The sequence below is a fragment of the Rutidosis leptorrhynchoides genome, chromosome 6 (genome assembly GCF_046630445.1).
Source record: "Rutidosis leptorrhynchoides isolate AG116_Rl617_1_P2 chromosome 6, CSIRO_AGI_Rlap_v1, whole genome shotgun sequence".
NCBI lineage: Eukaryota > Viridiplantae > Streptophyta > Magnoliopsida > Asterales > Asteraceae > Rutidosis > Rutidosis leptorrhynchoides.
In genome coordinates this window covers 399,152,333-399,171,178 of record NC_092338.1, presented here as the reverse complement: position 1 = coordinate 399,171,178, position 18,846 = coordinate 399,152,333, and the positions used below count along the sequence as shown (strand labels likewise).

The window sequence follows — 18,846 nt, the reverse complement described above, 5'->3', positions numbered from 1 at the left end:
CACCCAAGTAAACCGAGAATAGTCATCAATTAACACCATGACATAGCAATGACCGCTATAACTTGGTGTTTTTGTTGGCCCTATCAAGTCCGTATGAATCAAGGCAAGCAAACCTTGTTTTCGATTTGTTGACTTCTTATATGGAAGTCGGTGTGACTTTCCATATTGACATCCTTGGCATATTACTTCCTCATGAACATTCTTTAATTGAGGAATTCCATCAACTAGTTTATGTGAGAATATCTTTTGCAACATTTGATATTCCACATGGCCTAGTCTAGCATGCCAAATAGCTCCGTTGTCGGTTTGAATTGTTTTCTTCACATAAGCCTCACCTGCGGACAACACAAATAAAGAACCTTTCTTTTCTCCCGTGAAGAGAACATCACCCACAATCTCCTTGACATTCTCAAGGACCTTCACATCCGTTGGACCAAAAAGAACATATTTTTCAGATTCGGTAATTTGAGGTACCGAAACTAGATTCTTGGTTAATTCAGGAACAAGATAAACATCTTCCAAAGTAAAAGTATTATTATTAACATCAATAATAGCATTACCTTCCTTTTTAACCGGATGAGTTGAGTTGTCGGCCGTGATTACAACTCGATTTTGATTGTGATCTCTAACGTCATGAAGAAGAGTTCCATCACCGGTCACATGATGAGAGCAAGCCGAATCAATAATCCATTTATTCTTCTTAATAACCGTATCAACGGTAAAACATTGCTCCCATTTGACTTCATCATCATCGTTACTTGAACAAGCCATGTTTGATTTTGTGACTTTAGAACGACAATATTTCTTAATGTGACCAACCTTCCCGCACTTGTAACATGTGGGAGGTTTCTTCTCATAGTTACTTTTGTAACTAGTTAGCTCTTCTTCTTTTTCTTTGCTAGAAGAACCTTTCTTGAAGTTCTTCTCTTTTGAAAATAATACCGCATCATTTTCAAATCCTTTGACCATTTGCTTGGCCAAAGCTTCTTGATTAGAGAGTAAGTTCTCCAATTCTTCAACCGAAGGTTGAGTAGTCCACCCCTGAATAGAGGTTATGAACGGAACATACTCTTTCTTTAAACCGAGAATTAAATATCTTCGCAACCGAGATTCACTGATTTTCTCGTTTGTATCAATCTCTGAAATTTCAAAACAAAGAGTTTTCACCCGTAAGAAATATTCAGAAACTGACACACCTTCTTGTCTTGAGATTGCTAACTCATTTTCCAAGAATTGCAACCGTGCGGTATTTTTCTTGGTAAAGAGTTTCTCAAGAGTATCCCAAACCTCTTTTGGCAAGTTAAGATCACGAACGTGTTCTATGAACTCTTTGCTAATTGATGTCCTCAACGCAAAGAGAGCCTTCCCATACTTGATCTTCCATTTTCTTCGTGACTCACCTTGCTCAAGAGTTTCTACGGGAATTATGGCATCACTTTCGGCCATAAGTTCCCATAAGTCTTGACCTTGGAGATAAGCTTCCATACACATTTTCAAATACTTGTAGTTGTTGCCTACAAGTCTTTCCATACCGTTGATCATACCACCGTTGTTTACATTTGAGACTTCCATTTTTGATAGCAAGAATTTAGCTTTGTAACTTTGAGTATTTGCACAAAGATTAATTATAACCAAGCTCTAGATACCATAAAATAACTAAAGACTTGTTGTAAATGGAAGTTTAGTAAACAAATTAAAATTTGAAATAAGCAACTGAAAACAAAATGTGTATTCGATTGATTTTATTATGAATCACATGCATTGGTTTAAATACAAACAAAAAGGTAAAGAACATTAAATGCTAGATTTAAAAGAGATATCCTACAATCTCTATATTAAATGCAAGATATCTATAATTTGGAAATATTCCATAAATCAAGGGATTATAATATCCCATAAATCAAGGGATTATGTTGCACTAATTTTAACATAGATCACCATAGCTAGCTAGTAGCATATATTATTAACAATTTTTTTTTTTGGAAACTATGACTATAAACTAATGTTGAACCAGAAAATATGGTTAATGGTCAGTTAGTGACTTTTTAATCGCCAAGTTGTGTAACACAACATTTCTCCAAGTAGATATTTTACCTTATGTATCTAGCATCACAAAAGCAACATGAGATACCATAATAAGATTTGTAACATCAATATTCATGACAAAACCCAACTGATTTTATTCACTTACACCACAAGTATTATTCCCAATTAACAAGAAAAAGCTTAAAATTTTTAGAAACAAAATAGAAATCCATACATCCTACCATCATGAAATATAAGCATCAATAACCTCCACAACCACCTTTAACCACCACAACCATCACCACCACCACAACCTCCACCGCAACCACCACCACCGCTGTAGCCACTAGCACCACCACATCCACCATGACCATGACCACCATGACCATGTTCACCATGACCACCATTTCCGCCACATGTATTCTTCCCAAAATCACTTACAAACAACTGTTTAGGTGTGGAGACATTCAAACAAAGTTTGAAAAAAGCGCCACAAAAGGTGAGTTAAAGTGTTGCACGAATTTTGCAGATTTCGGGATGCATGAAAACTGAATTCCAGGGAGTGATGCGGCGCATCACTCTTGGATGCGGCGCATCCATGCAACATTTTGGCCCAAAGGTTTGTGATGCGGAGCTTTAAAGGGATACGACACATTTTTGGCAAATGATGCGGCGCATCTCCTGTCTGGCAGCAAGTTGGCAACTTGCTCACATGGGATCCGGATTTGATTAACCAAGTTTTCACTTTAGGTGCAAAGTAGGTTACTTTACACCTTGTTTTATGGATGTGATCATGCATATGCAAGGGTGTAAAGAGGATCAAGTTGGCTAGTTGATGGTTCCTATACTTATGTTTCTTGTTTCTCCTATAAATTATCCTCATTGTAACTCATTGTAAACTCACCACCACGAAATTAATCAATATATAACACTCTTTGGTTGGCCGTGGACTAAAGCAATCATAAACGATTGCATATAACCACGTTAAATTCCCGTGTTTTTATCATTCTTGCTAGTTTTATGTTTATCACTATATTTTTCGTTTGTTGGAAGTGGGTTGATAACTTGGGGTTATCTAGTCTTGTTTGGGCTCACCTAGTCGGGTTTCCTAACAAGTGGTATCAAGAGCTCTCGGGTTTACGAGTTTTTCGGGAATAATGGCGGAAAAGAGTGATGTGAAGATCGATCGGTTTGATGGAACCGACTTTAGTTTTTGGAAGATGCAAATGGAAGATATGCTCTATCAAAAGAAGCTTTACTAACCCTTGAAGGGTGTTAAGCCGGAGGGAATGGATCAAGGCTAGTGGGATTTGTTGGATAGGCAAGCCCTAGGAGTTGTTCGGCTTTCTTTGGCCAAGAACGTCGCTTACAACATTGTGGGTGAAACCACAACCACGGGATTGATTGCGGCTTTATCTAACATGTATGAAAAGCCATCTGCTTTAAACAAGGTTTTCCTAGTTAGGCATTTGGTGAACGCTAGAATGATGGAGGGATCATCGGCGGCGGATCATGTAAACGAATTTAATTTGATTTTAACCCGGTTGAAATCGGTTGATATTAAATTTGATGATGAGGTAGAGGCGTTATTTTTACTATCTTCATTGCCCGATAGTTGGTCCGATTTAGTGACGGCGGTTAGTGGTTCATCCGGAACTACTAAACTTTTGAAGCAATTCGTGATTTGATTCTTAGCGAAGGTATTCGTAGGAAAGATTCGAATAGGAGTTCGGGTTCGGTTCTAAGTGTTGGTCGAGGAAGATCTAAGTCACGAAGTCCGTCAAAGAGCAAGAGTGTGGTGTGTTGGAATTGTCAGCAAGTCGGTCACTATAAGTCGAAGTGCCCGAGTTTAATGTCGGGTGGGAGTTCAACTAATATGGTGATTGAAGATGCGTTGTTGTGCCAAGAAGATGTTCTTGACAAATCTTGGGTTTTAGATTCGGGTGCCTCGTGTCATGCTACCCCATACATGAACAAGATGGTGAATTTCAAGTCGTATTTCGACAAGGTTCGAGTCGCGAATGGGAGTACACTTGATGTTGCGCGTATTGGTGATCTTGTGGTTAAACATACTTGGATCTTTAGGAACGTGAGGTTCATTCCAAAGCTCAAGAGTAGGTTAATCTCGGTTGGACAATTGGATGATGATAAGTGTCATGTCCTATTTGGAGATCAAAGGTGGAAGGTGTTTAAGGGAGGTCATGTGGTTGCTCGTGGGTATAAGAGGGGGGCCATGTATATGGTTGAAGAATGGCTAGGTGATTTCGTGGGTATTAGAAATCCTAGCATGCTAATGCTTTCCGGGTTTGTTGAGGGATCTTGTTTGAGTGGGAGCTCAAGGGAAGTCGAAACTAGTGAAGATTCAGGATGAATTGGTTATACCAGAGCTTTCGTTACTTCAAGTAGATCTTCTCCAATGGCAACTTTTTTGCAATCGGCCGAAGAAGATGAACAAGAGATTTTATTGAGAGTCACTGTTAATGAAACGTCCGTACAGTGGGAGTTGTCTCGTGGTGGAAAATCGGGTTTGTCAAAAGATGTACGCGCGTATGTGGTCGGTGTTCCAATGGTGAAAGCTAAGGCGGTTATGTGGAAGATCAAGGGTGTGAATGCATTCTCACACGGTTGCCTTGATCAGATTATCCACATGTTTGATCTACCGACAGGTTTATTCTTTGTTGGAAAGTTGAATCGGGTGGATGTTATAGTGTACAGGTGGATCGCTTGGGCGATGGGGTTAATTGGGTCGGGTCGAACTCAAACTACCCGTTATCTCCTAGACTAAGGAGATAGGTGTCATAGCCAAAGAGTTGTTGTTTGTTGTTTTGTTTTCCTAAGCTAGTAACATGAAGATCAAATTATAGCTCAGCGGATTTTTTTTTGGTGTCGAAAGACTTCACTTTCTCGTAGGTTAACGAGAGAAGTGTGGCGTAATTTAGATGCAAATCCAACGGTATCAAAAGGAGGTATAATTAGTGGGTCAAGTTGTTATTGTGGGATGATGATGTTATTAGGCGAGTTTAACGAAGGATGGGTTTGTTCAAGGTCTCCAAGTGGGAGATTTGTTGAGGTGTGGAGACATTTAAACAAAGTTTGAAAAAGTGCCACAAAAGGTGAGTTAAAGTGTTGCACGAATTTTACAGATTTCGGGATGCGTGAAAACTGAATTCCAGGGAGTGATGCGGCGCATCACTCTTGGATGCGGCGCATCCATGCAGCATTTTGGCCCGAAGGTTTGTGATGCGGAGCTTTAAAGGGATACGACGCATTTTTGGCAAATGATGCGGCGCGTCATGAGGAGATGCGGCGCATCTCCTGTCTGGCAGCAAGTTGGCAACTTGCTCACATGGGATCCGGATTTGATTAACCAAGTTGTCACTTTAGGTGCAAAGTAGGTTACTTTACACCTTGTTTTATGGATGTGATCATGCATATGCAAGGGTGTAAAGAGGATCAAGTTGGCTAGTTGATGGTTCCTTGATGATTCCTTGAAGCATACTTATGTTTCTTGTTTCTCCTATAAATAATCCTCATTGTAAACTTACCACCACGAAATTAATCAATATATAACACTCTTTGGTTGGCCGTGGACTAAAGCAATCATAAACGATTGCATATAACCACGTTAAATTCCCGTGTTTTTATCATTCTTGCTAGTTTTACGATTATCACTATATTTTTCGTTTGTTGGAAGTGGATTGATAACTTGGGGTTATCTAGTCTTGTTTGGGCTCACCTAGTCGGGTTTCCTAACAACAACCCACTAAATAAACTACTTCCAAACCAATCACCAGAACTAGACTTATCAGATTTCTCTCTTCGATTTTTTCGAGCATTCAAATACGGTCTCACAGTCTCCTCCACCACATTCTCCTTAACAAAAATTTCACCAAACTTATACGAAAAACTAACCACCCCTTGATTATTCTTTAATCCGGACTTTTCCTTCAATTCATAACTAACACTCTTCACTCCATTCTCATCATTCCTTACACCTTCTAGAAGGTCTTTGACCTGCACTTTGACGTCACCCAAATTATTATCAACAAACATCTTCACACCCTTAATCTTGACAATTATCGTTAGTCGATTTTCGACTACAGCTGCTTCATTAATGGTAAACTTCATTGGAGAGATCCAATTAGGGTTTGATCCTCTGTTTTTGTGAACATTGGTTCTGAGTTTTTGAAGTAATTTTTCGGTGGTTTCTGAGATGGAAACGACGGCGTATGAATTCAATTTACCGAAAAAACTCGAGTTTTGTATACCCTTTGCGGATATTGAAGAAATGTCTAGGGTTCTGTAATCCATTGTTGACTGATTGGGATTGAAAATGTTGATGAAAGTGATGAAATTTTTTTGTTGAAAAAAATATGTTGTTGTAACTGATGTTAGGGGAAATGATTATATATGATCAGTGAGTGATACTGAAATACGAAATAGAAATAACGAACTCTTAATAATCAGATTTTATTATATAAATATAATGGTTTTTTATTGGGTTTAGAGTTGGGTGTGAGTTGGGCCAATTGAGAGATGATGAGCCCATCTCTTCAGTTGAAAAAGTTTACCATTTTTTCTTTTATTGAAATGACAGAATTGAACCGAAATAACCATGATGATTAGTTTTGAAATTTGTCAAAAGTGTAAATCGGATTAGATCATGAGTGATGATTCGTACACCACTAACTTTTAGCCATACACCACCAAACGTGCTTTACAGTGTTGTACAATACAATATCATAATGCATATTTGGTGGTGTACGGCTAAAAATTGGTGGTGTACGAATCAATCCCCTTAGATCATTTATATCAATACTCAATTTGATTTTTACTCTATGAATTTATCAATATTGAATTTGGTAACGAGGATAAAAAGCTTGCACTTCACTACTGGTTGATTTTGATCGGTTAACGGTCGATTAATTGAACGCTTAAACAGTAACGATCGAGTAATTAAACGTTAATAATAAATGAATGAAAAAGGAAGAAAAAAAGTGAATAAAAGTTATAAAAAAATAACTTTGTTACGTCGGTTAACAGTCGATTAATTTAACTTTTAAAAAATAGGTAATGGTCGCATTAAACGTTTAAAAAAATAAAGAAATTAAAAAATAACAGGAAAAAAGGAGGTGAAACAAATTTGTAAAAAATAACTAAAAATAAAAATAAAAAATGAATTACCAATATACTCCCGAAGTTGGGTGTAACAACCTAGCTTTTCGTTACTTTTATATTTAATAGTTGACAAAACTTGAATTTATGATCAAGTCCTAGGCTATTCGAAGCAAACTATAAACACATCCGGTTATAAAATCGAGACTAAATCTTTTGATTTTGGACATCATCATCAAACTAATTAAGTAAATAAACGTACAATGTTCTGAGACTAGAGTGTACATTTTATAAACAACAAATTAAAATTTATTTATAAAAGTAGAAAAATATAAATAAAATAAATATAAATAAATAACTGTTACGGCTATAATAATAATTAAATAAAATTGATTTTTATCCTAAACTCCATGGGATTCTAACCTAACTCAAACTCTTAGAGTTATCCTTATCATAAACTAATTTTCTAGAATCATCAATGAAAGAATCTTATCCCAATAGTAAGGGTGTGTTTGGGTGACGAGCTTATGAGAGCTTATAGGAGCTTGAGCTTATGATTTTAATAAGCTACAAGTCATAAGCTTTGTTTGTTTGACATTAAAAGTAGAGCTTATTAATTTCATAAGCTCTTAAAAAATAAGCTACTTATAGTAGCTTATGAAAATAGTAAAACTTATGAACTAAAAAATAAGTTCCAGCTAGTTTACCAAACACTTATATAAAATAATAAGCTCCAGCTACCAGCTTCAAAAATAAGTTCCAGCTCTGTCACGACCCTACTTTTTCCGTTATCTTTTACCGTTTATTATTTAACGTTCGTTAATTGTTATTTGTGTCACGTCATTTCTATAACCTATATTATTATTTTAGTAATAATATTGTAATATTTATGTGTTATATGAATATTTGTATTCGTATTTAAATTTGTACGTTTCTACGTGTCGTGGATTTCTATCCGGCTAATCTTTTCGGTTTTGAAACCAACGGTTAGACTTTTGAGATTTTCGAATCCTAATTATTTTAAATATGATATTTTTATGTCATATGAATATATATAGTGTTTATATATTTTATTTATCGCGTATATGTTATCCCTCCGAATATTTAATCGCGAAACGGTGTTTTCGCGTTTCGGGCTTCGTTCGGGCGTTCGGGCTAAAAGCAACTACATATTTTATGAAGTTGGCCCACTATGGGGCCCACCCCACTCACCATTCGGCCGAACCCCTTGTGGGGGGGTGCCTTGTTTTTTTTTTGTATTTTTTTTTCATTTTGTTATTTCATTTGCAAAATTCACATTTCATTTCACAAACCCTTATTCTCATTTTCTCTCATTTCTTCTCTCTTTTTCTCCTTGTGCTGTTGCCATCCACCAACAACATCATCATCATCAATCAATTAAGTGCTTGGATCAAAGGGCTTTACACATAATCGGATCCATCTCTTCATCCTCTACACGCTCATACCTTTCTTTTCTCGATTAGGGTATAAACCCTAACCCTAGCTTTTTCATTTTTATTTATTTTTACTGATTTTGATGTTATTATGATTGTATAGTACTTGTGTATTGTTGTATTGATGATTATATGCGTAGAAATGCTCGATTGTGTATGTTTTCGGTTTAATTTAATTGAGACAACGGATTTTTTTGATGAAATCAGTACATTTAACAGGTGTTTTTGATAAAATAAAGTGTATATATGAGTTCCTCTCATCAATACAATAATTTTAGGCTTTGGATTCATGTTATTTCGAGTCCCGGATCAAAAGTTATGCTTAATTTGGTGTTTTGATGAGATAAAAATATAAAAACGAATATGATCAGTTGAGGTCCAACTTTGTGACCATTTTTGAAGGCTCTAGTGTGTACTTAGGAACTGATTTTAGGGTGTTCTTGAGTACACTAAGGTGTCGGGTGATTTGGTTAGACGAGGATATATATAAAATTCGTCGAAAACCGATACCCGGGGCTCAAGTTATGATCCGACGAACGTTTAATTAAATTTATGGTTATAAAATTTGAACTTATGATATAAATAATGATTTTCATTATTATTAAATTACTTATGATATAAAAGTAATTAAATTTAATTAAAACTTATGATATATATTTATTATATCATTTAATGATTACTTATGATTTAATTATTAATTTAATTAAACTTATGATTAATAATACTTTTATTATTAATGAAAAATACTTATGGTAAGTATTAAACTTATATTATGAGATTATTACATTAAGACTTATAATAAAGATCAATTAATTATTTAGTTATTATAAGGCTTAATTATTATTTAATTATTATTTAATTATTTAATACTTATTGTTTAATAATTATAATTAAATACTTATAAAATGATTAATAATTCATTATTAATTAATAATACTTATGATATGATTAAAAATCTATTATTAATTAATAATACTTATGTTATGATTAATATTTAATTAATTAATTAAATACTTATGTTATATTAATTATATCATTTAAACTTATGTTAACTTTTTAATTTAATTTAATTTAATTAAAATTATGATATGACATGATTATACATATATGACTTTAAATAACATTATAACTTATATTATTAATATAATATACACTTTAAAATTCAAGGTTGACTAAGTTTGACCAAGGTTGACTTTTAAGTTGACTTTCGGCTGACTTTGACTTTCAGTTGACTTTTGTTGACTTTATAATTAAGGAAACTTTCCTAAGTTAAAAACTTTCCAAATATAGCAACTTTCTAAATATGGAAACTTTCCAAAAAATAGAAACTTTTCAAAAATGGAAACCTACTAAAATCAGAAACTTTCTAAAAATAGAAAGTACGTGTTATACGCTGTCCTGATCATACTGAAACATACTGAGTGTTGTTCTATGTCTATTTGCAACAAGTACTATAACTATCATACTAAGACTTGACCTAAGTTAGTTATTTATATCGACCTGCTTTATTTATAGGTCGGCGTTGTGATCTTTCTTGATCACTTTATCTTTTGCTGCTCTCTTTTCTGTGTTAGCACTTCGTTTATGTTAAGGTGAGTTATAGTCCCGTTTTTCATACTATTTAAAGTATTTTTGGGATGTGATTACATGCATTTTGTTTTACGTTTAGACACAAGTGGCAATTAAATTTAAATTATTCATTATGAGTTGAACGAAAATATTCCCTAGTCTGGTAACTGTGATCACTGGTTTCTACCGGTGAACGCGAATCCTATGGATAGATCTATCGGGCTTGACAGCCCCATTTCGAGCTAGTCGCGCTAGCAATTTATAATCAGAATGTATTAGTACTTCGTTATTATTTGAAGATACACCTGTTCAGTGTATATTGTGTTTGGTATGGGTATGAAAATGGTTAAGTGGTTACCAGGTGACTCATGGATTAATGGAATATTAGTTTAATGTTTTCTAACATTTTAAATCTTGTGGTCTAAAGTTTATTCGTTATTTTAAAATCTATAATTCACTCAACATTTTTGTTGACAGTTTACTCGCATGTTTTCATAGGTACTTGATTATTTGGGCTTCCGCTGTGATAGAGAGTCTGCATGCATTTTGGCAGATTTTTGTTAAACATTAAAACTTTGCATTCTCTTTTGATTTGTTAAACTGTGGGTGTATGTTGACAATGTTTTGGTCAACTTTGGATAATTTATTGAGTTGGGTTTGTTTAAACTACTTATTTTGGTAAATTTCCTTTATATGAAATTATTTTGAATAAAGAATGCAATGTTGTTTAATAAATTCATTTAGAGTTTCGATCAAGCTGTGAGACCAAGTGATGGAGCTGTTAAGGGTACTTGACGGGTCATCACAGTTGGTATCAGAGCTCTGGTTGTAGGGAACTAGGCTGTCATAATGTGGTCAACCCTTGGTCTTTTGGGTGCATAAGAGTCTAGTCTACAACCTGACCTTCCTTGTTATAGCATTATTATGCATTTCGATTCATATGAGGAATACTTATAAGTTACTTTCTTATGTTGTTTCTTTATTGTATGTGGTATGTGGGTTTTGTTATTTGCAGATGTCGGCTTCAAGCAATAGTTCTGTCCCGGCTCATGTTTCCCCGTCTGTCGCTCGTCGTCGTAGTCGGCAGCCTCGCTTGAACGATCCAGTTAACTACTACATGGCTACCATTACTCATATGACCAGGGCATACACGCCGGAGGCACACATTGATGCTCTAAGCAACTGCCTGTGTGTCTTACCGCATGTGGATACGATGGATGAGATTATAGCTGCTATGGATGGGTTTATTACTTTCAAGAATGAGATCGAGTTCGGGATCCGAAAGCGTAACCGAGAGGTGGACGCTAAGTTCGAGGTTGAGAGCGAGATGCGCGGTCTCAAGGAGGAGTTGGAGACGGTTAAGGGTAAGTTGAGGAAGTATGAGACTCTTGAGGAGCCTCATACCTGCCCAGCTTATCGTACCAGCTCCAAGCACATGTGATATGATGATATCATGAGTGATTTCTTTATTTCATAGACTTATTGTCCTTTTATACATTCATTTTTGGGTGATGTACGACGTTTTGCCGAGGATTTTGTTATGGGATATTTTCATTTATGTATGGATGGTTATTTCTTTTATATAATCTGTTTATCATTATCATGTTTTATTCTGGTGTTGTGACTCTTGGCATGTTATATTATATGCGTAATATAGTTCATGTATGTTAGATGCTATGTATGATGTATGATTTTTATCATAAGTATGTATGCATGTGGTAGCTATTTCTTTAACTATCATAACTATCATGGTATTACTCATAGTGTTCATTGACTATTGTTGTAATGGTTAATCTTTCTACGTTCGATCTATTCCTTTATAACATTGGTATTATTCTTAGTACTAACGGTTGTGTTATTCTGTTTTGAAGATCATGCCGCCCCGTAAGTCCAACGAAGCTCGCATGCAACGTTTAATTTATGAAGGGATAGCAGCTGCTATGGCTCCTAACGTTAATGCTAATGCCAACAATCAGGTGGGATGCTCCCACAAGACTTTTATGGAAAGTCGACCACAGGAGTTCAGTGGCATCGAAGGACCTATCGGACTTACCCGCTGGTTTGAGAAAGTAGAGTCTATTTTTCGGGTTAGTAGAGTCCGTGATGAGGACAAGGTCAGTTTCGCCAGCTGCACTCTCAAGGATAGTGCATTAACTTGGTGAAATAATCTGGTGAACAATTTGGGTAATGATGATGCCTATGGTTTGACTTGGAATGACTTCAAAGAGAGGATGATCACCCGTTATCGTCCAAGGGGTGAACTCAAAAATTTAGAGACTGAACTTAAGAACTTAAAGATGAAGGGCACTGATATCGATGCTTATGATCAAAGGTTCTTTGAATTGACATTGTTGTGCTCAAATACTTATCCTGATGAAAACCGTAAGATTAAAGCTTATATCGATGGGTTGTATGAGCAGATTGAGTCTGAGGTTGAGTCTAGTGAGCCCCTAACTATTGAAGCTGCCATCTCTATGGCGCATAAGCTAAATGATAAGATTTTGAGGAAAGGTAAGAAAGCTGCTTCAGATGCTAGTGACGAAGTTGTTAAGAAGGCTGATGATGGAAAAAGAAAGTGAGATAACACCCGCAACCAGAATCAAAGTCAGCAAAAGAAAAAAAATACTTCGGGTTCGAATAACCGTAATTAGCTGAAAGAACCCATTCATACCGATTGTAAATGATTCCCAATAGTTGATTTCATTGAGAGGTATTTGACCTCTATATGATACATTTTACAAACATTGCATTCGTTTTCAAAAGACAATCTTTCTTTACATTGAAAGTTGACGGCATGCATACCATTTCATAATATATCCAACTATAATTGACTTAATCATAATCTTGATGAACTCAACGAATCGAATGCAACATCTTTTGAAATATGTCATGAATGACTCCAAGTAGTATCCCTAAAATGAGCGAATGCACAGCGAAAGATTTCTTTCATACCTGAGAATAAACATGCTTAAAAGTGTCAAACAAAAGGTTGGTGAGTTCATTAGTTTAACATAAATAATCATTTCCATCATTTTAATAGACCACAAGATTTCATTTTTAGTTCTCATAAATATACGTCCCATACATAGAGATAAAGATAATCATTCATATTGATTGAACACCTGGTAACCGACATATTTATTAGTGATATGATTTTTATAACTTACATGTTTCTTTAAAATATTTTCATTCTATATATTTTAAATAAGAATATTAATATAGTTATATTATATGTATTAAGTATATTTTTATATAAATAACATTTACTTGTTAAATTAATGATAATACTAAAATAATAATAATAAATAATTAGATTTAATAATGATGTTAAAAAATAATAATTATGATACTAAAAATAATAATAATAATATTTTTAATAATAATAATAATAATAATAATAATAATAATAATAATAATAATAATAATAATAATAAATGATACTTAATAATACTTATTTTACTAATCCTAATATTAACAATAATAATACTAAAAACAATAATACGTATATAAAAATAATAATAATAATAATCAAAATATCAATATTAGTATTAGTATTAGTATTAGTATTAGTATTAGTATTAGTATTAGTATTAGTATTAGTATTAGTATTAGTATTAGTGTAATAATAATAATAGTTATAATAATAATAATAATAGTTAGAATACTACCTTTCAAAGGAAAAGCTTCAAAAAATATAAAAACTGCCTCTGCCCGAGCTCGAACCTTAACCTCTCGTTTCACACAAAACCCTCTTAACCATTGAACCATCTATTTCATTCTGTTTTAATTAACTCCTAAAATTTCTTTAACTCGTCTGTTGTCTTCATCTAATACTAAACCCATGTAAACCATATGATCGATTAACAATTATTCTGTATTATGATCCTAATATCACCATCATCATAATATCATAACATCATCTTCATCATTACGAATCATTATTTAACCATCATCATGATCATCAATCATCATACTTCGATCATTATTATCATAAGCAAAATCAAAATTTTTATCATCCTTACCCACGACCTCATTTATCATCTTTATGAATCATCTATATAATCATCACTCATCGTCATGTACACACCCGTCATCATCATCATTCTTTGTCATCATACCCATCATCATCGAAATAATATTATTGTAATTACTTTAGTCACATCATCACCATTATCAAGTCATTTACTTCGTATCATTATTACAGCCACTTGCTGTTACTGTCATGATTAATAGGCTCATCAAGGAGCCCAATTCATATAATCCAACTCACTAAAATATAAACCCAAAAGGAAAAGAAGAACTCGGCCTGTTTAGAAGTTATAGGGAAATTTGTAATCAATAAAAACAGAATTAAAGCAGCCACAGGTACAGTTGAATCATCATTTTCTTTTAATATTCAAGTGGGTTTTCTTGGTTGTCGGCCACAATGTAAAAGAAAAAGGAATACGTGAAATCATCCCAAGTATTATCATTACATCTCATCGTGTTTTTAATAGAAAAAGAAACAGAAGAGGGATAAAATAACAAAGCTGCTGTAGCATCATAAACGAACTCATCATCTAATGCATATCACCATATATCATATCGTTCATAATATCATCGTTTCGTTTAATCGTCATCACCAATGCTTAATATCGCATAGAAACAGAATTAATGGAGGGTGGCGATTGATTGAAATAGAAACAGAAACTAGGAGTGAGAGATAGAGAAGATGGGTGTACGAAAAAGAAGTAGCAACAATGACATCGAAATACAAGTGGGTTTTGGGTTTTGGTTATGAATTGAAACAGATGAGTAGCGATAGTAGCAACAAATAGCATGACAGATGGGTTATGGTGGTTTAGTGTGGCGTTTGAGGTGATCGATGGTAACAGTTACGGTGGTGATCAAACAACGAGATGAGGATGATGGGTGTTCACTGTACATAAACAGAATCAACACTTTAAGGTTTTAAAGATGTGTGCTTGAGTGATCGTGTGGGTGTGTATGGTGGTGATTGTAGGTGGTCCATGGTTGCCGGTTGATGGTTGGGGTGGTGTATGGAAAGTTGAGTTCGAAAAAAAGAAAGAATGCAAGGGTTGTGATGTTTGCAGAACCTCATCCCTCTATGCATATGTATATTTAAGTATAGATCTTTCCCTATGTAAATACATATCAAGAGTTATGGATGATTGCCAATCAACCACAGTAACGAAACTAAATATCTGAATATGTGTAACTGTAAGATTAATCAATTAATAATATTAATATTATAATATAATTGAATAATATAACGTGTGATTAAACAAAAGCAGCCTTCAATTTTGTTTTCATATACCGACACTCTTCACGGGGTGTTATATCATGCCCCATTGATTAATTAAGTGGCGGATAAAAGTCTTTCAAAAAAAATCCTAAAATTTTAAATTAAATTCCTTTATTTATTTAAGTCATTATGGTATAAATTTCGATCATTAATTTATTAAATAAAAATTACATCAACTGTCCCGCTTGATTCTGGGTAAAATATAAAAAGTGCTAAAATTTAATAACTAGATCCTAAGTACATTTTTAGTAAGCCTAAAATTTATAGAACTCATTTTCGGATCACCGTTTATTTTAAAATCATATAAATTCGAATTAAACTTCTCTAAATAATAATCAAAACGTCCAACGAGTATTACAATTATTAAATAATTATATTTGATATACTATATATATATATATATATATATATATATATATATATATATATATATATATATATATATATATATATATATATATATATATAGGATCAAGAGGGAAGTAACTAATCGGGGGGAAGCGGGGGGAGCAATTTTTTTTTTCGTTTTTTGAAAAAACTTTGTTCACGAACATTATAGATGAGATGAAAATATGAACATTTAGTAGAGACACTTTGTGATAAATGTTTTTATTTTGGCGGGAAAACGCTCGAAGAAGTAATATATAATAATTATCGTGTTTTTCGAGCGTATTTTGAGGTTTTAGTTATTGGGGTTTAGATATTAGGGTTTAGATATTAGGGTTTATAGGGTTTAGATATTAGGATTTAGAAATTTAGGGTTTAGGGTTTAGATTTAGGGTTTAGATTTAGGATTTAGATTGAGTTTTTAACACGAACGGTTTAGAGTTTAGGGTTTAGGGTTTAGGGTTTAGGGTTTAGGGTTTGGTGTTTTGGGTTTATGGAATAAACCCAAAACACCAAACCCTAAACCCTAAACTCTAAATCGGGCTAAATTTTACTTCACAAAACATGAAAAAAAACGTTCATATTCTTCACGAACAATATTATCTTGAATGTTATTTTTGTCGATCGTTTTCCCGCCTAAATAATAACATTCATCACGAAGTGTCTCTTCTAAATGTTCATATTTTCGTGTGATCTTGATGCCGGAAAAAAAAATTTCAAAAAATGAATTTTTTTTTGTTGCTTCCCCCCGATTGGTTACTTCCCCATTGATCCTGCTCCTATATATATATATATATATATATATATATATATATATATATATATATATATATATATATATATATATATATATATATATATATTATTTATTTTAATAACAATTTAAATATATTGTATATTATTATTTTTAGTTATTATATATATATATATATATATATATATATACATATATTTATATTTATATTTATATGTATACACATTTATTTACAATTAATGATTCATGAATCGTCGGAGATACTTGAAGGGTAATTGCATATATGAAAATAGTTCCAAAATTTTCGAGACTCAACATTACAGAATTTGCTTATCGTGTCGAAAACATATAAAGATAAAGTTTAAATTTGGTCGGAAATTTCTGAGTTGTCACAGTACCTACCCGTTAAAGAAATTTTGTCTCGAAATTTGATTGGGATGGTCATGGCTGACAATAAGTATGTTTTCATGACGCATATGAGCTGAAAATTAGAGTTTCATCATCAGCGAGTAATATGGATAAAACAATTTGGTTATGTGAAGAGTACGAGTGAAGCTATCATAAAAGAGTGAAATGAGTAAATGTAAATTCGTCATATCTTTTGACGTAAATAGGATTGATTTCCAGAGTTCAAGGGATTTTGGAGAAAATCTTCGTAATAAGATTTGGTTCTTCGGTAATTAAGGAAATTAGGATCCGCTTTGATTAAATGCGATAATCTATTTTGATTGCTCTGTCGGATATTTTACTATAAATCCACTCCCTTCGTTTCCTTATTTTCACAACTCATACCTTCTATTCTTTCTCCCTCAATTCATACTTTAAAGCATTCGTCAATATGCTTCATCCGGTTCTGATTCTTGATATATTCCTAACTTTCATATCTATCATTTTTCTTTTTCATCTGTCGCCGGAAGAATCTATTTACTTCTACTATACTCTTGGTTTTATAGTGTTTTTAGTTCTCTCGTGTCTCTATATCGCTATATGCATCGATATATATGGTTTGTAATTTCTGGGTTGTTGTTGGGTTTTATATCTTTCCTTATATTTCGATGTCTCTGCTTCTGTCTTTCTATAATCATTGACATCCACAGTTAATGCTCTCTTATATTTGCTGCAATTTATACCCCCATTTCTATTTCGGAGCTTCATTCTTTTGCTTTGTCTTCGCAAGTAATGGTCCATAATTCGTAGGTATGGAGTTTCGAATGAACATGACTAATGTTCTAAGAGAGAGATCGTAATTGCACGATCTTGATTGGTTAAATCACCAGAATTCAAGAGAAAAGATAGAACTATCAAGAAATTATGTTCTTGATATGTTTTTATATTAAATAGAATGTAAGAGTCGTGTAACATGACACATGATGACGTTATAGTCTGTGAATCATCATGTTTCATTAGAAACTCAACATGACTTACTGTAATATAATCACGTTGATCAAGTGTCATTATATTATACTAACTCATGCTTCAGTTCCCAACACTACTTCAAAACATTCATATTTTAAACTCGAAGGTTTCAGAATTTAGAAACTAAAATAGTTTCTTTTATGATGTAGCACAGATAGCGCGAAGAGGTAAATGATTTCTGATAAGAAGAGTTATGAAAATATCTTCAGAAATATCGAGGATATTTATAATAAAAGATACGATGATATCTTAGAATTTTTGATATCAAAGGATGATGAGGAAGATTTTTCCGTAAAGGTGTAGAGTCAGGAGCAAAGTATTCGTTAATGACTTCAGCAGATACTGAATCATCAAAGTATTCGTTAATGACTTCAGCAGATACTGAATCATTTGAATTCTTTGAAGGCAGATTTAGTATTTGTGATTTGCCACAGCCTCCTTCATGGTCTGCTCAATCCATTTTTTAGTTTCAAACTTTTTTTGAGCTTTGCCAACACACTATTCTTTTATCATCAAACTTTTAACTATTACAGTTGTCTACAGTTTCTGCTGCTTCATTCAGCTTTTTTTTCAAAATTTGGAGTACTGATTCGTAGATTGGGTGCTTTTCAGAATTTCAGCATAGAAGATCATAATTCAAAGAGATAAATGTTATATGTATACATATAACTGTTGATGTAGAAACACTGCGAGATTCAAAATACTAATTGCTAATTCTCGGTAGTTGGTATGACAATTATTGTTACAAGATGTAGATGAGTACATGATAGAGTTTCAATGAATATAATGATTTTTTAAAAAGTCAAAGATCAATGAAGTTG

General features: G+C 33.4%; 1 protein-coding gene across 1 annotated transcript; it reads right to left on the bottom strand.

The window, feature by feature from the left end:
* Positions 1-5,757: 5,757 nt before the first annotated feature.
* Positions 5,758-6,336, bottom strand: LOC139855040 (protein SRC2-like). Its single transcript, XM_071844300.1, has one exon. It carries the CDS (start codon positions 6,334-6,336, stop codon positions 5,758-5,760), a length of 579 nt encoding a protein of 192 aa, XP_071700401.1.
* Between the last annotated feature and the right edge of the window lie 12,510 nt (positions 6,337-18,846).

Bases quoted from the DNA above. Each gene is read 5' to 3' on its own strand.
- LOC139855040 (XM_071844300.1), bottom strand. From the start codon at position 6,336: ATGGATTACAGAACCCTAGACATTTCTTCAATATCCGCAAAGGGTATA.